This window comes from Polypterus senegalus, chromosome 3 (assembly GCF_016835505.1).
Source record: "Polypterus senegalus isolate Bchr_013 chromosome 3, ASM1683550v1, whole genome shotgun sequence".
Lineage (NCBI taxonomy): Eukaryota > Metazoa > Chordata > Cladistia > Polypteriformes > Polypteridae > Polypterus > Polypterus senegalus.
The window spans coordinates 119668698-119687288 of NC_053156.1; the positions used below are offsets into that span (position 1 = coordinate 119668698).

The 18591-nt window shown below is 36.3% G+C and overlaps 1 protein-coding gene across 3 annotated transcripts in view; it reads right to left on the reverse strand.

Annotated features, from left to right (window-relative positions):
- Nucleotides 1-761: 761 nt before the first annotated feature.
- Nucleotides 762-18591, reverse strand: part of grik2 (glutamate receptor, ionotropic, kainate 2) — a 786146-nt gene continuing 768316 nt past the window's right edge. For all 3 annotated transcript variants that reach the window (XM_039747858.1, XM_039747859.1, XM_039747861.1), the window contains one exon: nucleotides 762-2650. In XM_039747858.1, the coding sequence (XP_039603792.1) occupies nucleotides 2486-2650 (165 nt within the window). In that variant the 3' untranslated portion in view covers nucleotides 762-2485. The remainder of the gene's footprint in view (nucleotides 2651-18591) is intronic.

The following is an 18591-nucleotide window of genomic DNA, read 5'->3' on the forward strand; positions in this document are numbered from 1 at the left end:
GTGAATAACATATTGAGAATCCCAGCGCTGCATGGATATAAAATGCTAAAAATTAAAAAAAATGCACGAACATTAAATAAAATTATAAGCATCTCTTTAATAAAAAAATCAAAATAGATAAACATGTAGTCATGTTTTATGTGGAAAAGATTTGTTAAATCATTATATTTTCTAAAATATAGGGAATGTTTTGTGACAGAAATATGCAGAACACTGAACCCTTTTAACATGTACTGTATTATGGACATGCGCACATTGAGCTCTCATTAGGTATCCCAGAAGGGGGTGTACATTAAAAATGAGTTTCAGATTCATTATTTTGGCTTGATGACAACATTAAATTATAGCTTTCCATCCTCAGCACCAATCTGGAAATTAGTGTACATTTAGTAAAATAAGTATAAACATCAAAACACCAAATTTCTTCCCCCCTTCCCACCCAAACTATTGCAATAATATCATAAGAAATTAGATATTTATTGGCATTTGTTTGGATTCCATAGTTGTAGATCTCTCAAGTCTCAAAGCATTTAACATGTTTAAATCATTGTCATAAAATAAAACATCAACCAATATAGAACATTAAATATAAAGTAGGCCTTCCCATTGACCGGTGGTGTTAATTTGAACAAATATATACAAAAAGCAAAAAACTGCACCTTGTGTGAAGACTTTCTGCTGTGTAGGGTCAGGACAGTCCTCCCGAAACCTCGCAATAAGAAATGGTTCACCTGAAGAATCAAAACGTCTCACTCAAGAAGAAATTGTGTAACTTTTTTAATGAAATTTCTTTTAAACTTGTGCATCAATTTCAAACAGTAAAGAGTGTGCACTCCATTTTTTTCACAATGTGGTCAAAATTAGTTTTTGTCATTATTTTTATTATATATATATGTTTACCATTTACACAGAATCGTTGAGCACTGTATACTATCAGCCTATTGGAATGCAGGGGTGTAAATGAGAAGCAGAAATGGTAGTGCACCTGTCCAATTTTGCCTGACGTAAAAATATTTTTTAAATAGTTTTTTCCTGTACATGATAAAAATAGGTTTAATCAAACAGTGAGGTGCATGACTACCAGGCATGCTTATCAACACACCCCACAAGGACAAGCACGGACAAGAAAAGCCCATGTTCTGGTTTTAGTTTTTCTCTTTTTTTGTTGATAAAAATTATTAGAAAAATTTGTTTCATACAAAAACTATTTTCATAGAAATCTTGCATTTCCACAAATAAACATAAAAATTAAAAAATAAAAAAGAATAATAAAGAATAAAATGCAAAGGAAAAGGAGGGGTGGAGTGTATTATAAGAAACTGGTGATTGCATACAGGTGTATTTAAGTGCAGGAAAAAAAAATAATAAAATAACAGAATAAATAAATCATTAAATAAATATAAAAAAAACCAGATAAATAAATAAATAAATATGTGCCTCCTGTTAAATCTAAGTATGAGGTGAACAAGCCTCTGCCCACATTTGGCCAGAACTGCACAGGAATGGGACCAGAAGGTCAGGGCGACCAGAGCTGCTCGGCTTCTGTGCATCAGGATTGAGGAATAAACAGTAGATCTTTGGATCAACCTTAAAGACGCGCAGTGGGCAACCAACCAGCTGCTCGAACTTCCATTTCTTTGCTCACAACAAACAGGAAGTTGTACAAAGCTGTGTATAGTCAGCCAAACAGAGCCAGCTTTTGTCTCTGTGTTAGACGTAATGCACGTATTTACTACTGTTATTAATATTATTATTGTTAAAACGGAGACTTAGTGAATTTACTAATCCCCAACTCTGTACAAACACTGCTGTTATTGCCTTGGGTGTAATCAACCAATTTTATGGGTAGGACAAAGAATTGACACTTACATTATTCCTGTGCATCATAGCTTGTAATTGAGTCCTACATATGTGCACTTTGTGACACCAGAGAACAAGCATGGAATGGTTAGTGGCTTCATCTTTGATTTAAACTATAGAAAATATATTTTCACATATGTAAAAAGAATAAATTAAAAAAGAAACTGATAAGAAAAGCAACCTTCTCCTTTTACAATCTGTCCCAATGTGTTACATGTATTCTGTTTGCTCATTTAACAGCGCTTCATAATAATTGTTCACTGGGGAAACATATTTGTAACCCATTTGAGACCACTTGTCACAGAATCACATGGAAACATTCAAGGGAAGGATAGTTCGGCCCAAGAGATACATGGCATACCCGCACATCTGTATTCATCTTTAGTAGATGTTCACTTTTAAGTGTTTATTCTTCTTTCCTTTCCTTTTTTTATCCTTTTGGGGATTGCACATCTCCCATTTTGTTTGCTGTATACAGTTGTCTTGTAGTTTTCTGATGGATGAGGTAACTCATTTGATTTTGCTCAGGTTGCATATTTCCACAGGAAACATTTTCTGGCAAACTGTTTTGAACAAGGATGACAGTTTGTGCTCAGGGCAGCTTCCTCTTCTCCTCCTACCAGTTCTATGCCATAGTCTCCTTGCCCGGCAATCTTCTGTCGTTAAATGTGTGCATGTTGATGACTTCTTCTGTTTTTACCATGACAGGAGCCTGGGGCTTGTGTTTGAGACGGCGCTGACACTTCAGAGACACCCTGAGCTCATCCACCATGGCACTACAGAAGGACCTCTGCGGAAGAAAAGAAAGGTTTGAAAAGAATCCCCTGAAAACAAACTGAGGATGCACTGCGGGCCACTGCAAGAGCTTACTGGCACAAGTTTTTATGCCTAGAAGCATTTCTGTATGTGGCTTCCCATCTCCCAGATTTCTCTGTGACAAAGCAGCACATAATAATGAAACTGTTTTCTACAGTGGATTTCACTTTGTTACCCAAATGTCTCATCTGCCAAACAGCATGGCTTGTTCATTGATGCATATTACATTCTCACAGACTCAAATCCCATGTATCTGCATGCCTAATTAAGCTTCTTCTATTTCCTAAAAGCTAAACTGGCATTTGCAAATCCTGCCTTAAACGGTTGTGGTTTAAGCAGCTATTCTAGGGGTTCACGGTGCTTACAACTGTTTATCTTGCAGAGTATATTTCACATTTTGAAATGTAATCTCACTGTCGATGTTTGGGAAGCTAATACAACTCTACACATTTAAAATTCAAAGCTTTGTTAGGAAAAAAAAAGACCTAAAACAAAATGTTATGATGATGAATACCGATTTCCAAAAATGAATGGATTCTGATTACAGTCCAAGGAGATTTGATTTCATAACAAGGCCTATGCGCCAGAGATAAAGCTTGCTGTCAGAGATACCACACACTTTGATACTGAGCTGAAAACCTTCCGTTCTGTGTTTATTTAGGGAGATTAGAAACACAGCGTACAGGAGATTTCATATGGCCGCTTATATCCCCACCTGTGAAATTTGGCAATGCACTTGGTCAAATCACTTGCATATTAAGTCATTTGTGTTCTAAAGTGGCATGCGTGGCACCCCTTGCCAAGTTTTGGGATTGAATGAAAGAGTCTGTGGAATATGAAATATTTATAGTTATTAACTATTTGTGATTTATGCTCAGAGTCTCTCAGGGGATTCAGGAGAATTTAGCAAGTCCTGAAACCTCCTCTTGGATGCAAATGTGGCAAGATGTATTACTAGTGCTATCAGAGATGACCAACTTAAATGCTACCCTTTTGTAAAAATAGTAAAGATTTGTTTCCCAATCATTTTCTAGACAGATATTTTTAAAATAGTATATTAATAACTGATGTCATAAAAGTTCAAATTAGATGCCATGATGGGTTGGATGGCTCTTGACTTCAGGTCTGTGCTGGTGGGATAGTCACTTATCAATATAAAAATAGACAGTTGAACTAATAAGTCAAGAATGGTGTATTAAGCGGCTATGTTCAATGAGTTTATGAACTCATTCAATACAAAAAAGATTCTTTCTATGCTGTATCAAATGAACACAGCAACCAGCCCAGGCTGGGACACCAGTTAATTGCTGGTCATATCAGAATACCAGTTAGCTATAAATCTATTTAAAAATGAACTATATAAACTGGCATTATTAAATATACCATTTTCCAAGAATTTGGCCGTATTTTGCTTAGACATATCGCAATCTGACATTTTTGAAACCTGCTTAATCTCATGTTTGCTGGAGCACAAGGCAGGAACTACCCCTGGGTGGGGTACCAGTCCAATGCAGGGCTTGCTTTTGTATGTCAAATGGGTATTGTCCGTGTTGATAATTAAACTAGCATAATTTGGGAATACTCAAGGAAAACTGGAGCACCCTGAGGGAAAACCCTATAGAAGAAGACAATGCAGACACGACATGGCCGATGTTGCAGGATATTCACCAAGGATCAAGGAGGCAGTAGTGCTAACCACTGTGCTATCATGCACCCTACTAATTACTTTACAGTTATTTAAAATTAACTAGTCTTTGATTGAGTTTTTTCTGTTATTTCCAGAATGATGTAGAGGTAGTAAACTAACTTCTCTAGGTTTTAAATAAATTTCTAAACTGAATTCTTGGTGTAAATGACTTTGATCAAACTGCAAATGGATGATTTGCACCCGTGCTTCTCCATATCAAAAGATGTTAATTAGATAAGAAATTGTACAAGGTAGTAAATATCAAATTTGTGCTTCAAGCCCAGTTGCTTTGTTAATGACAAACTGATTCAAAAACTTCATTCATGCATTTTCTAAAAGCCATCAGTTTTGGCTTCAACTACATGCCTCAGTAATTGGTTGAGATTTCTAAAACCCTTTCTGTGAAGAATGCTTTTTAGATTCTGCCTTAAATGTAGTGTCCTTATGTGTGTCATTAATGTTAGCTAGTAATGTCTGCTTACCTTTTTTTCTAAATAATTGCATGTATTATCAGGTTATCTGTATATGTTCAGTTCTGAATTATTAAGAATTTTGTTTATTAGAAAATGTCCATCCATTTAAACATGCTTTTATCTGATGCAAGGTCATGGATATCTGAATTCTACCTCGACAGCAGAGGGCACAAGGCTAGTACCAGTGCTTGAGAATGTGCCAGTCATTTACAGATATCTCTCATGTACAGGTCGGAGTGGGCTCTGAGGCTAGGGATCTGCACTGGAAATCGGAAGGTTGCCGATTCGAATCCCGTAAATGCCAAAAGGGACTCTGCTCTGTTGGGCCCTTGAGCAAGGCCATTAACCTGCCATTGCTCTGTCCTGGGTATGACGCTAATCTGCATTCAGCCCTGCAAGCAGATCCTCCAACTTACAGGGAAAAACTTGGGGGTTGGTGGCAGAATTGGCACTCCGGCCACCATAAAAAAACCTCACACTGTTCCACTCCATCTGAACTAATGTGGATTCTGAGTTGGTTTGTCGTGTGGTGGGTGCGGCAATGCACTGTATCAGTGCGTGCTCTGAACCCCTCTCTCTCTCTTTTATGTACACACAGATAGTCACTCAAACTGGGACAGTTCAGTGCCACAAATAAAACCTAACATGTGTCTCTTTGCAAATCTAGTGTGTGCCTAAATCATTGTAGAAATGAGGATAAAGGCCAAACTCCACAAATATTAGTCAAGCTGGGAATCACACCCAGGGACCTGGAGATGTGATACAATGCTAAAAATGTTTCCACTATGAAGAGCAATATCAAGCGTCATTTTTTAATAGCAGAAGTTTGCTCAGACTGATTCTGAATTAGTCTTAGAAGATTTTGGGAGCGTTTGAAGCTGTTTAAGCACCTTCATGTGTTACTAAATTCTAGAGCTACTGGACTGGCTGAAAGAATGAAATTGAGAGTGTCATTTGTGTGCTGACCTCAGTCTTTCCTGAATACGATTTATTTTTTCTGCAGTGTTTCATTCTAAAATTTGCCTTTTGGGTGCCAAGTCAGCAGTGTTCTTCTTTTTTTTAATGCTTGTATGTATCAGAGGGCGATTGTTGTTGTTTGTTTTTGTATCCCTGTTGGGACAGATAAGGCTCATTTAAAAGATTGTTTGCTTGATCATTCAGTTTATCTATCTAATCAAAAAAATGAACATGTACCATTTTTTGCATTTGCTGACATTTAATTTGTACAATTTTGAACATGTAGAAGGAAAAATGTCTGTGAAGATTCTCAGTCATCCAGATGAAATCATCTGGTAGTTGAGTCATGGCAACTGTACTTTGCTCTTGTTAGGTAGATACATTTCATTGCTCATCCAAGAAGCTTCTTCAGTCTAAGGAATGTTGTTAAAGGCCACAAATTTATCCACTTCAAACCCACTAACACAGTGAGACAGAGACTTGTCCACCCCAAAGACTGGATACCAAAAGAGAAGAAGAGCAATATAGTATATGCCGTTTAATGCAGCGATGAGTGCCCTGAACTGTACATTGCAGACACTACACAGGAGGACCTCAGGGCCGGAATCAGCTGTGTACCTCCATTTGAAGGACAAAGGACACTCATTTGAGGACATTAATGTCCATATATTGGATAGAGAAGACATGTGGTTTGAGAGAGGGAAGTTTTTTTTTTTTTGTTCTTTATTTTGCCTTATACAGTTTCTCGTATTAGGAATTTGTTAGTTTTCGCATACCCCTTGGGGTCAGAGCGCCTCTGGAGCAATTGAAGGTTAAGGGCCCAGCAGAGTAGGATCTCTTTTGCCAGTGATGATGATTCGAACTGACAACCTTCAGGATACTGACGCAGATCCTTAGCCTCAGAGCCACCACTCCGTCACTCAACAGTGGTGGAGGCCTTAGGCATAACCTGTCTTCAACTTATCATGCTGCCCTTTCATCCATCCCCAGGAAAATCAGGCCCAATTCACACCAGGTGGACCACTCTTAATGACCCACTCTATGGGGGTAGGAGGGGCTGTTAAAAGATGTGACTGTTACATCTACCCACACCATCCCCTTCCTTTGTTTTACTCAACAAGCCTATTCAGGGCAGGTGTGAAGTGAAACTAACCTGGAGGATAAATTTGTGGTCTTTAACAACATTCCTCAGACTGAAGAAGCTGCTTGGATAAGCAGTGAAAAGTATCTACCTAACAAGAACGAAGTCCAGTTGTCAACTACAAGATGTACGAGAAAAGTAAGTAAAGATGCTAAAGAATACCCAAACGAAAAAAAAAAAAAAACATAGCAGTAAAGAAAATACAAAATGACTTGGTTAATTCACGCTCAAACTGAAGATGGTTCACACTAAAAACGTGCAAAGCATGCAAGTTGGCGTTCATAAGTTTAATCAGGGTGCAAAAAAAATAGAAATGAGTGAAATAAATCCACCATAGTTTAGAGATAATGTACTTGCTAAAGAGACTCAACAAGAGAACTATAAAGTAAGAAGATTAGCATCTAAAGTTTTAATCTGATAATATGTTAATAAATGAAATCCAGTGTACAGGTTCACTGTCAGCTATACAGACTAAATTATGCTGGATGACAGCTCTCCTTACCACTATGAGGTGAGTTTGAGGAGCACCTGCTGGAAATTTCTAAAGCACTTTGCTGACAAGGGAAGTGGTGATAATACAAGTAGGGCACTTATTTAATTTGGTGAAAGGCAAGCATGTTTACACCAAAAACAGGGAGTCTAGAATGATGTATTGGCCTGCTAGTGCACAAATAGGAGACCCTTATTGTTATTTGGACAGGGTTCTTGCTGGAGCTTGGATGAATCCGATAGTCTTTATCCATATTAAAAGAAATATTATAGATATTGGAAAACTGCCCAGTTTTGCAAGGCAATTTACCAGCTCAGATAAAACATGAGATCTGAAGATCTAACAATATATACCTGCATATAAATAGGGTATTGTGGTTAAATCCAACTGGCTCAAGTTTAGAGATGGAGATGATAGTGCATTAATAGATATACATTAATAGATTAGTGATTTTAAAAGATAGGGAAGTCCAAAAAAGTGGATAAATGGCCATTCACACACAATTCAAACATAAGTCCACTTTGAAAGGCAAATGTATTATATCTATACATTTGGGATTGAACTGAAAGCTGCAAGAACAGGGGCAGGAGGGTTTGTAACAGACCTCCCAGTACAAGTAAAATACAACTGCATAAGAAAATAAAAATAACAAAACAAAAATAAGAAGATCTGATATTCTAATAGTGGAAGACTATATGCTTAATATAAAGAGGGAGACCCTGCAAATACTGAAGCACAGCAACAAAGGGTTTATAGGTGTAATCAATGAATGTTTGTTACCCATGGTGTCAAAACACCAATTACCAAAAGGCCTGAGTAGTGTTAACTCATGGTAATAATGACGGTAGAATTCAGTGTACAGATGTGACTAAACCCTAGTAATTAAGTGATCATAAAGATACATTTTATTGTTTTGGTAGGAGTTTGTACAGAAGCTACACTTGACGAAATTATGAACACATTAACTTGAATGAACTATGAAGGTGTTCAATGACCAGTGAATGTTTATATATTACAGGACATGGTCGCTTCAAGATTGGGGTCTATCTCGGCATCACTTCACATAAGGTAGGAGATAACTTTGGATAGAGTGAAAAATCATCACTGGTTACAACTTCTTACACCCATACTCAGTCATTCATACCAGTCCCCTTTAAAGCTGATGGTGGGCCTAACGTGCTCATCTTGAAGTTATGGGAAAAGAATTAGAGTACCAGGAGAAAAATCTACACAGTCATGGAAAGAAAGTACAAATTGTAATTAGACCGCAGTCAGGCCACCATTCAAATTCTTTTTAGCTATGCCACCGTGTGGCTCCTAAAGTTGAAAAAACCACCAGGAAGTATAAAACTACTTAGTGGGTGAATGAAAAAAAAAATGTAATGAAAAGTGGGAGTGTAACTAAACACATTCCAGTGCTAACTATAGGGCTTTCATGCACACAACAATAATAGTTTAAAGAAAAGGAGAAATACCAAGAGGCAAAATCCTATAGCCTTCTTTAATACTTTTATGTGTCTGGATTAGAACTGAGGGCACAGTGGAAGATGTTGTCTTATGTGTGACCTCATTATATACTTTATGCTAAGATTACCTAGACTTACAAGCTGATACCTTTATCATTTTCTATTTCTCAAGTATTTTATTTCATAAAAGCTATAGTTCCTTTAATCAACACTATGATTTGGTGTATTACTGAGAATATAACTTTTTTAATTTGTAAAAAAATGCAGAAAACTGGAGGAAATTAATGTATAATGCATGTTCATAATATGCGCACAGAAGGAGTCATAAATTCTAAACGGAAAACAGCTGGGCTCCCTTCTTTAAAGAATATTAATATGACTGAGCACAAGTCTGCCGTGGGGGTCATATTTTCAATGGCGTGTGTCAGGCAAATGGACATTTTGACTTTATTCACCTTGAAACTGCAAGCAGATTGATAGTTGACATAAAAGAGTAGTCCACCTTTTTTAAAATCCAATAGATATACTGTGCATGGCATCAACATTTCAAAAGTGAGGTGCATCAAAAAAAACCTGTGTTCTTCATGTAAACTGAATTTTTTGAACGCTAATTCAAGCAAAGAGTAGCATGTAGCAGCCATCATTAGCACTGCTATCCGGAGTTTGTGCCCACATCTTGTTTTTGTCTTTGCACAGTTTGGCTGTTCTAGTCGTTTCTATCTGAGTTTGTCTCCAGTCACTTTGGTTTTTCTCTCACGTTCCCAAAGATTAGATTAATTCACACAGAAAGATACAGACACATGGAAGGAGGTGCCAGGTAGTACAGTAGCACTTTGGGGACCTTTAAAATTTGAGTTAATGTTATTTTAGTAAAATTAAGTGCATAGGATTGATGGGCATCGTTGGGCTGAATGGCCTGTTCTCATTAAAATGGTTTTAATGTTCTATAGTTTTGATTAAGTTTTTTCTAAATTATTTGTGTGTGTGTGTGTGTGAAAGGGCTATGTGCTGGACTGGCTTCCTATCCATGGCTGGTTAATCCCTTAGAATTATTGTTGGCATCCGTTTTGGGTTCCAGCACCCAAAATCCTTAATTGGATTAAGCAGTTATGTGATGTTAGTTCAATACGGGTGGCACAACATTACAGTGCACTCAAAGCAAAGCTTGGGCATTCGGGTTTCAACTTGCATCAGAAACACATGAAGGTGAAGTACATCAGTGACTGTTAAAAGTTCACGTATGAGTGTGGTGTCCTCTGCAATAGATTAATAGTTTGTTTGTGTATTGTGCCCAGTGCTGTCAAGACAAGCTCCAGACTCTTAACCACAAGTTGGATCAAGCAGGCTTGAGAGTATTTTATATCAATCCAAAATAAGTTGTTGGCACAGTGGGTTTAAATCCCAGATTCTGCACTCTTGATTGATCCTACATCCCAAAAACGTGCACATGAGGTATATTGATAACTCTTAGCTGACTATTAATAAGAGAGCAGAGCATATGTGTGAGTGTCCCCTGTGACAACTTGGTTTCCCATCCAGCATCTGTTTCTGCATTGTGTCCACTGTTGTCAGGACAGGGCTCCTGTCTTCCTCTGATCATGTGTTAGAATAAGTGGTTCTGTAAAATGAATGTTTGAATAAATGTAAGACAAAACATTATCTTATTTAGTTATAACCTATAATCAAAATAATTGGCCATATTAACAAATTTACTTAGAATCTTACACTTAAATAAGATTGGGATTTTAATTACAGCATGCAGTAGTTAGACCTATTTTTATTTCTTTTAAATTATGTACTCTAGGTTGTGTATGCAGTGCTTAATTTGTAAATGATGAGGTGCCAGAGCACACAGTGACTCCTCCATAATGGTATGGAGGTGATGACAACAGTTATTTTGGCACCAGAGCCCAGCCTTGTTAATGTTGAATTATGCCATCAGTCTAATAAATACATAAAATCAGCACTGTTTACACCTATACTTAAGATTACAAGATATTCAAGTGAAATACTAAGTTGTTTTCACTGTCCACACTCTTTGCCACACACTCGTATTTGAGTGTTTGCTCTCCTAAACTTTTTCTGAAGCGTCTTCATCTCTATTTTCTTGCTTGCACTCCTTTTGTCTTTCAACCTTCATGTCAGCATCCACATCCACTACTTGAGAACCAGCTTTTTTTTCTCCACTTCAATGAACTGATAATTTATTTTGATTTGCGCATCTTTTGTGTTGGAGCAATTTCATCCAGTCAAAAAACAGATGGATGCAGAGCTAAATAGGCTATTTATATAGACCAAATAATGTCTGTGTGATGAACTTTGTTCATTTAAACATTGCAATAAATAAAAATTGTATTTTATGTAGAATTTGGTGTTCCAGAGCATGAGAGGAGGTCCCGGCATGCAGAAGTACCTTAGCTAAGCTTCAGCACAAATTAAGCACAGCATGTACGCTAATTTATAAAAATAGCAAAAATATGTGTTGCAATTTAACGTTGGTGTTTAAGCATTTAATTAGTTCGCTTTTGGCTTTTTACTAAAATAAAATAATTTCACACATTGTCTTAAACTGATAATCTGAATGACGTATCCGTACAATAAGGGCGAGAGGGCTGCAGCTGACATTCCTTGGGCTGAAGGAGTTATTGGTGGAGTTGCATTCAGTAAGAGTGGCTTGTGAACACCTGCAGAGTATTCATTGTAATCAAAAGTGCGGCCACACCCCAATATGTCTTATTGATTATTATGTGCTGAAGGGGGTTCCTTCCCAATTATTCCACACCCTTATTTTATTCTAGCCATGTAAGCCCATGTTGTTAAAAGCCTGGGGTCCTAGAAACTATTTAAATTGTCAGAAAATAAAATGAAATGTAGAGATGTCAGGTAATTGAAAAGAACTACTCAGGGCATCTCCTCTCCTAGGAGGATTCGATTTGCCAATGTGCTTGTATCGCTTGTGCATTAGCGGCAGGAGGAAAAGTAAAAGGGATACTGGTTTGACGATGTTAGCGGCTAAGAGACGTTGTCTTTCTTCTGAGGTTTCATTTTGCTGATGCGATGGCCCCGCTTGTGTTATTAGCGGCTAAGCGAGTTGTCTGCTTCCTCTGAGGCAGAGCCCTTACCCCAACTCCACCTCTCACTTCCGGGCCGGACAGACACACATACTTCCACGCATAGACGTTTATATATAAGATTCCATCAAGTCTTTTCCATTGAAATGTACATGTGTCCATGAATGCAAGTCTCATGTAGAGATGGAGTTTCACAATCATAATAAAAATTAAATATTGAAAGTTCAGGTGCATTCCCAATCATATTTGAATGCAACATTACAAGTTCAATGCACCATTATAGCATTATTCAATTAAATATTTGTTTCTCAATATACAAAGAAAATGTAGTGAAAAAAGGATCCTTTCCATGCAATGATTATTCATCCTCTTTGTAAGTAACCTGCAGAATTTCTTTTTATTACTACTTTACATATTTATTGACTTTTGCCTTCCTTTCATGGTATCATTGCACAAACGTATAGTCAGTCTAAATGGTAAGGTTACATAGTGCTTTTCATTATCCGCATCTTCTGTTGTAGACATTATCTGAGGCCTTGTTAAAATTTCTCAAACTAGTAATGACAGTGATTTTGTGGCTTATAGCAGATGTCATGGGTCAATTTTTTCTGCCATCCTCTATGACAAATCAATCCAACTTCCTTTCATCTTGTCTGAAGTTCACTCGAAGCGTTAGAAAGGCCCAGCCCTGAGCTTTGCTTCTAATCAGTTTTTTTTTTATTCTTTATGTCTCTTCCCTGGGGTGCTTGATTGATGCAGAGCAAAAAACTGTCAATCCCACAGTTTGCAACTACTGGAGAGGCACAAAATAACTCTCCAATGAATACATCAGCAAGGGAAAATATATTTCCAGTCTTCTGGAATTAAGTGCATGATCACACATAAAAATAGCCATAATATGCTATGTTTAGAGCTCACTAGCTCAGACAGAAATGGTGCTATGCTTCACCACATGATTATGGCTAAAATGACATTGTTTATCTCTTGAGGGTTAGAGTTAAAGAAAGTATGGGTGAGTGCCAAATTGGCTGGCCTTTACCGCATACAGTCTGAAAAGAACCAGCAGGGAACTTTGGTGACTGGCAAGGTGTCCACTAAACCTTGGCACATATGTATAAGATCCTCAGGGTGTAAACTGGCACTGTCAGATAATGGAGGATTGAAGCAGCTTACTTGTAATCTTTCTTTCTGTGCCAGAGCAGACTCGATCATTCAAGGAACACTTGAACAGGACAGTGCAAATAGGTTAAAAAAAGAGCCTATTCTGGTTTTCAATATTTTAGAGAGATGAATAACATTTTCTATTTAGTTTAGGCTTGGCTCCTTTGCTTAAAATCTCTGGCTTAATGTTTTAAATATTTTGAACAGGTTACTATTGGTCAGCATTATATACAATATTAATTAGCATTACTTTTCAGGTGCATTTATTATTCTGGCGACAATGTGAAGGAGGCAGGAGCCACCAATGGATGGAATGCTAATCCACTTTTGGGCATACTTAAATATGCACCCGCACTCTGTCTAACATTATAGGCCATTTACATATTATGCACATTTTTGGGATGTAGGAAAGCAATGCAAAAATACATATATTATGTATATGCAAATTTATATTACTCTAAACACCCTGATATTAATCTGCATTAATGTTAAAGCTTGTTAATTTACACCTGTTTATTATCCTGAATATGGCTGTGATTGATACACATACTCACAACTTAATTAATTAATGGGAAGTTGAATGAAACGTATATGAAAAACAGTGTGGCACAATGACTGTTAAACACCTTTGATCTTTTTAGAAGATGTGCATAAGCTGCTAGCATTTTTCATCAAGACACAGTACAAGTTGCAGTGAAAAGCTACAAAGAATGGAATGGAAAAGGAATCTAGTCACTAATATCTTTATTGCAAGAATATCATAAAGAACAACTGTATCATTATGCTCTTTAGAGAATTCAAAATACATATGAACTTATTCATTATAAAAGTTTAAACACAGAGAAACAACATATGTAATTCGTCAACATATACAACAGAATTGGTAATCATGAATGCAGACTTCAGGTAACCTGAAAAATGCTGAGAAGACACTTGATGAACTGAATGGCATGGGTGAATAAATAATATCATAAGATTAACTACTTTATACCTCTCAGATGTGACTTGGTAAAGCAAGTGCTTAATTGAGAGGACCATTGTGAAAGAAAAGATGACATTTTTGTCTGTATGGATCTTAAAATGCCACATTGGTCTGCATTCAGGAGTGTGTAAAGTTGAAATGATTTTACATTAGAATACACTGCTAAAAAGGATCAATTCAAAAGGAGAAAAACAAAAAGGGTGGCAATTCATGGCTTCAACGTCACAGTTTCCATCCACATATTATTTTAATTAATTTGCCTTATCATGGTGTTACACTGTTTAAATTAAAATAATACCATTTATGAAAACAAAAAGGAAAAAGATTTTTTAAACAGCTCATAAATAAATATATATTTTCAATTATATTTTGTTCTTTAAAATGGGAAAATAATTATTATTTTGTTTCCATTATAAGCAATATTAGCTGTTATTCATAAAAGAAACCACTCCAGGGGGTTTGGCAAGAGCTTTCTTACTGCACGGCTGGTTGGTTTGTAGTTCCTTCATTTTACATTATTGTACAATGATGCACCCATCTGTGCCATAAGAACTTTCTTGCTGAACATACTGTCATGGTTTATTTATTATTACATTCATGAATTAATTAGATTTGAGTACAGATAGTTATTTTTGTTATGACCTTAAGATTAAATGCAATTCTTCTGTAAAGGCAGGCCAAATCACATTTCTTCTTTATTTAAAAAAATGAATCAGGCACAGTATAAATGGTGATATTTTCTTGAACCTCAAATGATTACAATGTAAATGTTGGCAGGATTTTATTTTCCTTTACCTTACAGAAACTGCTATACAGTTGCATTCTTTCTGACCTTGGTGACTGGTATAACTGAATGGGCTCTTCATGTCTTATATTCTCTTGTGTTTTTTCTCCTTGCCTTGCCTTTTCTCCATGAGCCCAATCATGAATCTATGCTTCTTTGCCCCCAATTTCTTAAGTTTATTTCTATTTCATATCTTCTAATTCCTGTCCCCTGAACTCACCAAATACTCTTGACAAGTCTCTTTGATAGTAAAACGCTTGAAGAACTCTGATGGACTGACAGGCCCCTGCTGCTTCTCTGTGTTGTTCCTACTACTCTGGCCACTCTTTTCTCATAGTGAATTCATCTTGCTGTAGGCGCCATCTCTTCAGTATCCTTTGAAGTTCCTGACATTTTACTTGTTTTTAAGTCACATAAGCCACCACTCATTGTGTTCCAATGTTTAAAAAGTTTCTCAAATACTGTATATAAATTCTCAATGTAAAATGTAGTTCACAAACTAAAGGTTTGTGTTTCAAAATTTCTCATGCATGTATGCATTTATTTTTTGGCAAGGTTATTGAGCCAATCTGTTTTCTCCTGAATCTTCTGTGGAATTGCACTTGGTGTTGTTAGCCTGTACAATTTAGCGGAATAACGAGATCTCCTATCTCATGTAAACACGTACACTACTAAATTTGAAATAAAAACAAAAGCCATGCATTTTCTGGAATAAATTCTGTAACAGTGAGATCTGTAGTCTTGAGGGAGGATTATAAAACATCACAGTAAAGTGAATGGCAGCAAATGGGAATTAAACAAGCGACTTGCAGAACACTGTGAGACCATCAATCAACTACCACTTAAGGTACACATTCTTTAGAGCTTTAGTTTGAAAATGAGTAAAGTATCCTTTTTAAAACCTTATTCTCTTAAAAAAAGCTCTGCATTTTCCAATTCACCAGGGTAACCTTCTAGCTTGCTTATCCCATAAAAACCTGTCTGACAACTGAGATCTTCTAATCACTGCTTTGTGACTCCAGCTTTATTTTATTTGAATTTCTCCTTAGGTCACTATATGAGGCTTCACCATTCAAAGCTTTTCAAAGTGAGGCTGAATCTTCAATCTGTCTCTTTAGTATTTAAAAAAAACTGTTTGTACATGTAAAGATTTTTTTGACTTTACTATCCTGTCAACTGTTACTATCAATTGACTTTTTGTATACAATAAATTGTTTAATATTTCAGCTTGACTATAAAATCTTTGCAAATTTACCTAAAATCTCACAGTACTTCCTCTTTATTTACATTGTATCTCTACTGTACTTATTCCAGATGAACTGTTACAATCACTACTGTTCACAAACAAATTGTATAGGTTTGCTTTTTAAGTGCCTTATGGTGCTTGCTTTGAATGTTTAACCATTCAATTGTAAAATTGGATAAATGGGTTCAGAAAACTGATGGATACAAGGATGATTTGCATCAATTGAAAAAATACATACCTGAATAATCAGTTACCTAATTCACCGAGTGGCCACTTTTTTAGGTAAACCTTCAGCTTAAATTGATATAGCCTGCTTCTTCAAACAACCAATGATGTGGCTGTGACTTCACATATAAATACCATGCACCCATGATTAAGAGGTTTATGAAATGACTTTGAGCACAGTATGATTGATGATACTAGTCGAGATTAATTAAGCATCTCAGAAACAGGAGCACTCGTAGGGTTTCATGCACAACAGTTTCTAGAGTTTACAGAGAGATGGTGTGATAAACAGAAGACATCCAGTGAGCAGCTGATCCTGGGGGTTGAAAACACCTCGTTAATGACAATGATCAGTGGAAAATGACTAGACATGTTCAATAACAGTAACATGGTGTGCAGAATGTTATCGATAAATGCAAAACGTGTTAAAAAAATGGGCTACAGCAGCAGAAGATCACGCTGGGTTCCACTGCTATCATCTAAGAAGAGGAAGATGAGGCTATAGTGGACACATGATCACCAAAATCGGACCATTAAAAATTGGAAAAATGTCATCTGATTTGTCTAGTCTCCATTTTTTTCTGAAACATGATAACATCGGAATTTGGCATAAACAGCATGAATCAGTGGACCCATCTTGTCTTGTATCAGTGATGCAGGATGGTGGTGGTAGTGTGATGGTGTTGGGGAATGTTATCTTGGCACACATTGGGCCTTCTAACACCATCTGGGTGTCATTTGTGTGCTCCTACATACCTAAACATTTTTGTTGACCACATGCACCCCTTTACGGCCATGGTCCATTACTATTCCAATGGATTTCCATATCCTGTCAGACTAACTCAATGAACATGACAGTGACTTGAGTGGCAATGAGAATGAACGGATGTTAATAGCATTTGATATTTGGCCAGAGACCAGGCATCTCTGATTCAACATACACTAAAATGTCTAAATAATCCAGAACCTACTTGAATACATTCTTCTGCAAGTAAAAGTTGTCCTACCAAGTACAAAGTGTCTATATCTAAGAAAGTGGCCACTGAGTGTATACCTTATGTTTTCGTTTTTCTTTTTTGCCATGGTCAATTTTCCTATTGCCAGAAGGGTTCACCACCTACTTTTAATCCATTGTTTGAAGAAAAATATCTTTCTTTCAGGAAAAAAATTAACAGTCATCCTGTATGTTAGCAATATGTTGTACAGTTGTAAAGTAATGAAAACTTGATAAATGTAATGTGAAATGCCAAAAGATATTGCAGGGTAACCATTGCAAAACATAGGCATTTCAAAACACAGCCTAATAAATAGTATTTAAACCACTGTGATTTCTGCATGTAAATCTTTAAAATCTGATAGATTCATTTATTTTTCTGTAGGGTCTGCAAGTGTGAATTTGCCAATGAGCCAGTATCCCACTTATGTCTGGCTCACCGTACAGAGTTAAGTGTTTTTAAGATCAGACCTAATGTGTTGAAAGTTTTTCATGTGGAAATATGTGAATATTATAGACTGTACTGAAAAGATGTGTGAATAAAACCAAATACAAGAGGGATTGGTCAGTGTTGAAATATTAATCATACTTGATATGACAGACAGACCATTGAGAGAGAAAAAGAGCTTTAGTTTATTGTCCTGTTAAGTGAAATTTTCATCTTTCCTATGTGTTTTTATGTAAAAATGATAATGTTCAGGTGAATACTTGATTGGCTAGAATGTGTTAAAATGGTTCCATTCACTTTTGGTTGTCTGTTTATTTTTAGTACTTTTAACAGTATACAGTAACTTTGGCTTTTATTAAAATGCACAGAAAATAATTCAGTACATTTTTATATAGAAAAATGATGGTGCTCATTTGAATAATTGATGGACTATAATGTGTTAAAATGCCCCCATTTTCTTAAGGTTGTCCTGTTATTTACATTTGACAATGGAACTTTGACTTTTACTAAAATGCCCAGAACATAATTCAACAAATTTCCATTTATTTTGTGTATCATTAATAGTTCAAAGTCCAAGTCCAATGTTGCAGAGGCATATGTGGCAATTATTCTTATCAGAAAATATGAGTAATCCTGTTACACTATAGTCTGTCTCAAAAATGTCAAAATTCAAGTATGTACAGTAAAGAGGACTTAAGGCCAAAATCAAGTTAGTATCCCATAACTTAATTAAAAGGCCCGATATTTCAGCAATTCTGTCTGATTCTCCGTAACCATACCAAATGATTAA